This window comes from Theobroma umbraticum, unplaced genomic scaffold, assembly GCF_002168275.2.
Source record: "Theobroma umbraticum cultivar Fairchild unplaced genomic scaffold, ASM216827v3 scaffold_55.0, whole genome shotgun sequence".
Lineage (NCBI taxonomy): Eukaryota > Viridiplantae > Streptophyta > Magnoliopsida > Malvales > Malvaceae > Theobroma > Theobroma umbraticum.
The window spans coordinates 996,951-1,004,504 of NW_018397270.1; the positions used below are offsets into that span (position 1 = coordinate 996,951).

Genomic DNA, 7,554 nt, shown 5'->3' on the forward strand with positions numbered 1-7,554 from the left:
AAAAAATATTGAACTTAACACATGTATTGTGTATTGTGATTATACAAATATTATTAAATTACGAATTATCATTTGTTTAACCAAAATAAGTTCACAAATGTAATTAATGTTTTTAAATAAAAGTTATAAATCTATCTATCTTTACAACAAACTAAAATTACATTCGATATATACTTAATTAATATACTTCATGAACATTGAGTTAAGTAAAAATATCCATAAAAAGAATAAATAATATCACAAATCGTAAAACTAAATATAGTGGCTTCTTATCTCAAAGGTATAAAGTAATCAACAATGACCCATTAAATGCGTAAAACATTATGTGAATACAATATAGATAATACAAAATGCACCAAAAAGCAATTGGAACATTGAGTATGAAAAAATTTTAACTTATAAGTGAGCCCAGTAACAATATTGAATACGATCACAAGGTCAAGTATTTATCAGCCAATATTAATTTTCTCTTAAAATATAAAAACACTAAACCAGAACTTCTTAATGCATTAAGAAGAGTTAAAAATCAGATCCAATGAGACATCAACTTTAAGAAGAAACAAATAATATTAAAATCATATTTTATAAAATCCTCCTAATTAAGTCATATATATATATAATTTTGATGTATTAGAAAATTATTAATTTATATATCAAGTATGACCTATATATATTTTTTAAAATATATTATCTTATAAATTTAGTCAATTATTAATTTACTACGTTAGCTCCAAGTCGGGACCGATCAAAAATATTATTTAATCGAAGTTATTAATTTATTGAAAATTAATTTATCAAGGTTTATTATATTTCTATCTTGTTTTTTTATTTTTTTATTTTATTTTGTTTTTCATTTTTTTTCTCTTAAGAAAAAGGAACATAGATAAATTCATGTTTGTTTCTTTTAGCTACATTCTATTAAAACTGATTTTGGGAGTGTCATGTGGTAGCTTTCCAAAACTCAATTCTGAATGTAGAAAAGTAATTAGGAAAATTAAAAAATAAATATAAACCATTTAATTAGATAAAAGGGGCATAATAAAAAATGAAAAAAAATAAACTTCCTCTTTTGTTCTAAATATTTTTTTTAAAAAAAAATTATGATTCATATCAATCTATAAAAATTGGGTTGAGGAGTTCCATGGAAGTGCCACATGGCAACTTCTCAATTTATTTATATTTCATTTAACTAAAAAAAAAATATGACAGTGGATGTAGCAAGTTGATATTCTCGTGACTAATAAAATCCGGAGTTGGTCAATCCACGCTACAAAATCATCTGCATGATGAAGCACATACTTTGGTAGGTGGTGAGCTTCATCATTCACACTTCTACACGCATGTAAGATATGAATTGAATTAAAACTTCTTAACAGCTGCAGCTGGGTGGTCTTCCTCCAGTCATTAAAGACACCTGAGCTGAATCTCCGCTGCTCTAAGTTCTGCAACATACGGCAACTAATACTTAACTTCTTAGCTGCTGACAAACCTACCCCTTCCCCTATACTATTCCTAATAGCCACCATTCAGAGCTCAATCAAATTAATTTCGGCATATCACCTTCAGGTGTGCACCATCTCTTCAGCTTTGCTCTACTGCCTCCTGACTTCAACTGTGCCTCCAGAAAACCATTCAAATCAAAGAATCTCAGCTGGATTCCCTATCCAGTCCCATTGTGATGCCTTTTTAGGATTTCGCATAGTCCATGGAACCACCAGGAAAAAAAGAAACAGATCAAGTTTTGGCTCTGCTAATTGGGGGCAAGTTTCTTGGATCCATTCCTGCATTACTTGTTGGCCAACTATTAGTAACCTTTAACTCTTCCTTGCAGGAAAGCCAAACCCTTTCAGCTGATCTATGAATTTTCAAAGTATGCATTGTTGTCTTTGAATTCTTGGGAGAATAAACAATTTTTTTTTTTAATAAGCAGAATCCTTGATCTCAGATTAAATATGGTAGGAAGAATACGTAATGGCAATGATGCATGCCACAAAAAAATCCTCACTCTGCTGGGAACACTTACTCTTCATATACTCTTCGAAACTGGATTCTCTCGCCAAAACTTGCCTCTCCTTTCCCCTCCACAATCAATCTGTCCATCACACAACTGTACCCTGACTTTACCATATATTCTCCTCAGTGATTGCGATGCCAAACAATCAGATTCTCTGCTGTTGTATTAATCAGTTGTAATGCTAAAACTCGTTCTACATCATTGCGACAAGACCTATCCAACAACAGCTTCATAACATGTCAAGTTCTTAAATGATGCAACATCGTCCATTGCAATAGAAAACTAATTCAGATATTTTTAAAGGTGCTAACCTATGTTGGCAGTTGACAAATAATAATACAGGGAATTGCATTTATTCTTTGAAGGACATAATAGAGAGCAAGAGGATATACTAAATCCTATTAAACAAGTATATAGGGGTAGTTAGTCATGTGACACAGTGTGGAATGGAGGAAGCAGGCACATTCTGCGGAAATTGCTTTTTTCTTTTTTTGGGTGTCTCTGACTAAGAGAAGGCTGAAAGCCAATATCTTTCTAACCTGAAAAATGGTAAGCTGCTTAGACCTTAAAATTTTAAGTCGAATCTCGTTATAATTAGCCATGCATTACTTAAAATGAATTGAAATTGACAAAAAACCAAGTGACAGATTGCTCTTACATGAAAAAGGATAAAAAGAATTGCTATTTAAATGCAGGACTAGGTATTTGAATATACAGATGCTAAATGATCTGCCACATATTTCAAGTTTCTAGAAGAAATGATAAGGAACAGAGTTACCTAGATAGAGACATGGCTGCAGTAGCATGTCAAGTTCATTTCTTCTATGCTTAATTTCAATCAGCACAATCACATAAAACTTGCTGGCATCATAGCATGATCATAAAAGAATTCTGTTTCCTTCCTCACCAATAATCTCTGCAAGAACATTGCCCATCAATGAAATGGTGAAACCTGTTATTATCCCTCATAATTATCTCCCTTCCTTCCAACATAGAGATCATCTTCATAGCAGTATGGCAATCCTGGCAAACTCTTAGATTCTTCACCACTCGAACAACAGCCCCCACTTCACTAACAAGAAGAGCAAAACAAACAGCCAATTTCTCACTGTGAGTGCCCACCATCTCTTCCTTTTCTTCATCTTCAACATCTCTTAGTACACAGCTCTTATTCACTATGTATCCTAGCCTTCCCATTTTCCTACACAGTTCTTCCAATAGCCTATAGATATCATCTGAGCGCTCGTGTGACCTATCTCCCACAATGAACTTATGCACTTTACCATCATGTTCCACCCAACTCCAACCTGTTGTCTTCTTCACTCCTAATTTTCTCATTGCTTCTCTGACCCTGTCCACATCGCCCCACCTCTCAGCTGAAGCATATATATTCGATAGCAAAACATAATTTCCTGAATTACTCGGTTCAAGCTCAAAGAGCTTATTAGCTGCAAATTCCCCAAGTTCAACTCTTTTGTGAATTGTGCTAGCATTAAGAAGAGAGCCATAAATTCCCGCATGTGGTTCCATTGGCATACGATCAATCAACCTCTTTGCTTCATCTAGTTCACCCACTCGACCTAACAAGTCAACCATACACGCATAGTGGTCTACAGCTGGAAATTTTATTGATTCAAATACCCTGCGACCTTCTTTCAATAATCGTGCATGGCTGCATGCCGTAAGGACACCAATATAAGTAATATGGTCTGGCTCAATACCTTCTTTTCTCATCCTAGACATTAGTTCCACAGCTTCAATTCCACGACCATGAGCTGCAAATCCTGAAACCAGCACATTGTATGAAATAGTGTCTCTTACCTTCATTTCTTGGAATATCCTTTCAGCATCTTTCATGCTCCCACATTTTGAATACATGAAAATCAAAGTGTTGTAACCTGAAATGCTCAGCTTGATCTGGTTCTCAACAATGAAATTGACAACCCAATTTCCCATTTCTAAAGCCCCAAGCTGTCCACAAACTGAGATAACACTAACCATAGTTATCTCATCTGGTTTTAAATTTGTAATAGCAATCATTTCTTTGAAGAGCTGAATTGCCATTGCAGGCTGCCCACTTTGGGCAAAACCTGCAATCATCGAGTTCCATGAGACAACATTCCTTACAGGCATTTTATCAAAGAGCTCTCTAGCTAAAGCCAAATTTCCAAACCTCATGTACGCCGAAATCATGGCATTCCATGTAGTACAATTCCTGTGCTCACCAAACTCATCAAAAATTTTCTGAGCTGTCTCAAGATTCCCACACTTTGCATGCATATCAAGCAAGGCTGTTTTGAGAAAAGAATTTAACTGAATCTTCTTCTTGTCAAGAAATTTGACAACTGAGTCTGCAAGGCATGGATCGGCAAGCGATGAGCATGAAGAAATGACAGCGACCAATGTGATTTGATTGGGTTCAATCCCATCCCCAGCTTTTATCATATGAAGAAACAAATGCAAAGCTTCTTTTGCAAAACCATTTTGAGCATAACCAGAGAGCATTGCATTCCATGAAACCACATTTCTGCGTGGCATCAGATCAAAATACCTTCTTGCAGTGATCAAATCCTTCATATTGGCAGAGCCAGTAACCATCGCAGTCCAGGTAACAACATTCCTCTTATTCTCAGGCATCAAGTTAAAGAGACAACATGCTTCAGCTTCCTTACCCCACTTCCAGTACCCCGAGATCATGGAATTCCAATCCTCAGCCATTCTCTCAGGCATTTCATCAAACAGCTTCCTAGCAGCCTCAATTGGACCAAATTTGGCATAAGAATCCATGAGGGCGTTGCGCGTATGAGGATCATGATGATGACCCAATTTAACAAGATGGGAATGAAACAAAATGCCAGCTTTGCCGGATGATTTTATCAGAATAGGATAAAGAGCAGCGGGCTTATTGGCGCTGGCTAGCAGTTGATGACACAGAGAGGAAACTTCCTGCTCTTTACAAACAGGAAGAGTGTAGTAGTATTCGAGCGCAGAAATAAAGGCATAGATATTGGGGGAAGGCGTGGCCGTGGAATAACGGAGAATGGTGCGGGTGCAGGAAAGTGGGCCGCGCAGACGCGTGCAGGTGTTGATGAGCAGCGCCACCCAGGAGTAATGGTGGTGGAGGGAATTTTGAATCAGCTGCGCATGGAGCTGCTTTACTTGAGTTTGGTTGCTTATTTTGCTTGCTACATGCGCCCAAACGTGACAAGTCAAATCGTTCCAATCTCCCTTTGCCATACCTCATTAATTCGGAATTTGCTCTTTCATTTTGACCCCTGCACAATATTATAAAATTATATATATATATATATATATATATATATATATATACACACACACATATATAGACCACACAGAGAATAAATATGAATACTAGTATGTGTGATATGTAATACCTATATCTATATCTCATATACATACACACACACACATATATATATATATATATTTGATTTCTTATATTATTAATAAGGTTGTGTAAAGGTCTTTTTGATAAGGAGAGAAAAAGAGTTGCAAATGAGTAAAAGGATATATTAGAGGCGTTGGAGAAGAAAATTGAAATAGTTGTTATGGTAAGTGAAAGAAAATAGGTGAGTAGTAGAGCAAGGTTGAGAAAAACTGTGTAAAAGTGCTAAATATAAGAGAATTAGAGAGAAATTAACTCAAAATGAATTGTGAAAGCTCTATTTATAGAGTTAGAAGAACAATTACTCAAAAATAGGTTTTGGTACACATAATGCCATAGCTTGTTTTTTAGTGGGCCATAATTGACGTAAAGACCTATGTGGATATGGCTCACTAGACCCAAGCAAGCCTTATCCATCATTCATATAATCACATCATTTCTATTATTAAGCATCACACACATCAAGTGTTTCATCATTGCACAACCCAATTTTGGGCCATGACTAGCATGAGAGCCTCATGGACATAGTCTGTGAAGCACACATAAGGCTTTCAAATTCATCAATCTTATACTTTTATTTTAACACATTTCATTATGTATTCATTCATATAATCCATTCACCATGATCATTGGCATGTGTATAACCTATAATTCACAAACCATATATATATATATATCTATATATATATATACAAAATCATAAACTTGTTGCCAACTTGTGGCTATCCCAAAATGTATAATGTTGCCCATACTATAACTCAAAAACAGAAGTATCTAGAGTTGATTAGTGGAGCAACACTGGTGTGGGAATAACAAGCGAATGCCATGACCACCTACCCAAAAGTGTGAAAGGTGAGGATCTTCCTCTAGAGCTATGATCTAGCTACCTCAAGATCTAAAAACCAAAACATGAAATTTAAAAGGGTAAAATACCTTTACCCCCTTAAGCTTTAATCGAAATTATGCAGAAGTCCATTAGTTTTCAAAATGGACACCTCACCCCAAAAAATATTTTTCGTTGGACACGTAGGTCCAGTCATTAGTATTTCTATTAACTTGCTGACGTAGTAACGGTAAAACGATAATTTTACCATTGATTAATTTTTAAAATTACTATTATTTAATTTTATTTTATTTTATTAATTAAAAAAACTCTTAAAATGGAAAGCACTAGTGCTTCTCTGAGGAGCTCGATTAGGACTTTCAAAAGAGCACCAGATTTGGTGCTCCCATGGGGAGCTTGATGCTCCCTTAAAGAGCCCCAATCGAGCTCCCTTCCATTGGGAGCACTGATCTGGTGCTCCGTTCCTTTTTTCTTGGGAAGCACCAATCGGTGCTTCTTCCTTTTTATTTTTAAATTTTTTAAAAATATTATAATAATTTTTTAAATTAATAAAAAAGAAAAGACATTTTAGTTTCTTCTTAATTTTTGTAATAGTATTTGCATTTTTGGGGTGAAGTGTTCATTTGAAAAACTAATGGACTTATTTGAAATTTTAACTAAAACTTTGGAGAGTTGGGGTATTTTACCCAATTTAAAAGGGTGAGTACAAATACCTAGTAAAGGATAAAGAGGGGAATGACCAACAAACAATGGAACATTTATAAACTATGCAATTTTGTTTGAAACCATGTTATCTTTTTCTTTGAAAATACAAATCCATGAATGCATATAGTCGAAGGCCATCATATCAAAATTATTTAATACGTTCTTAGTCATACTTTACATAGTTGAGGTACCAATGCTCCAAAACAAGTGAAAAAGAGAGTATTTTGTAAAATTAGGCCAAAGGTATCAAGACTTGTTAGGCCAAAGGTGTAACACCCCGTACCCTCATTTAACGATTTATGAGACTCTATGGATGATAATAAAGGTTATTTGATGTAAGTTTGAGTGTTAGAGAACGGCGATAGGTGAAAAAATATTTTTGAATAAAATAATATTTTATAAATAAAATAATATTAAAATATTAATATTTTATTTATCAGTGGAATTAGTTAAAATAGAGAGTTATATGTCTAATCCAAGTGGGAGAGGGAAAGAAAAGAGGAAAATTTTGGAAGAAAACAATGAGGATTAAGGGAACCTGTGTGCTTTGATGAAATAGAGCACTATCGGGTAAGTATATATTTA

General features: G+C 34.7%; 1 protein-coding gene across 2 annotated transcripts; it reads right to left on the bottom strand.

Annotated features, from left to right (window-relative positions):
- Positions 1–1,073: 1,073 nt before the first annotated feature.
- LOC110426367 (Pentatricopeptide repeat (PPR) superfamily protein) lies at positions 1,074–5,281 on the bottom strand. 2 transcript variants are annotated; one of them, XM_021441584.2, is made up of 2 exons: positions 2,793–5,281; positions 1,074–2,227 (listed from the first exon to the last, which is right to left on the bottom strand). In XM_021441584.2, exon 1 carries the CDS (start codon positions 5,249–5,251, stop codon positions 2,918–2,920), a length of 2,334 nt encoding a protein of 777 aa, XP_021297259.1. In that variant the 5' UTR covers positions 5,252–5,281; the 3' UTR covers positions 1,074–2,227; positions 2,793–2,917. The 2 variants fall into 2 exon arrangements, with proteins under 2 accessions (XP_021297259.1, XP_021297260.1); XM_021441585.2 differs by having other exon boundaries at positions 1,074–2,241.
- Between the last annotated feature and the right edge of the window lie 2,273 nt (positions 5,282–7,554).

Bases quoted from the DNA above. Each gene is read 5' to 3' on its own strand.
- LOC110426367 (XM_021441584.2), bottom strand. From the start codon at position 5,251: ATGGCAAAGGGAGATTGGAACGATTTGACTTGTCACGTTTGGGCGCAT.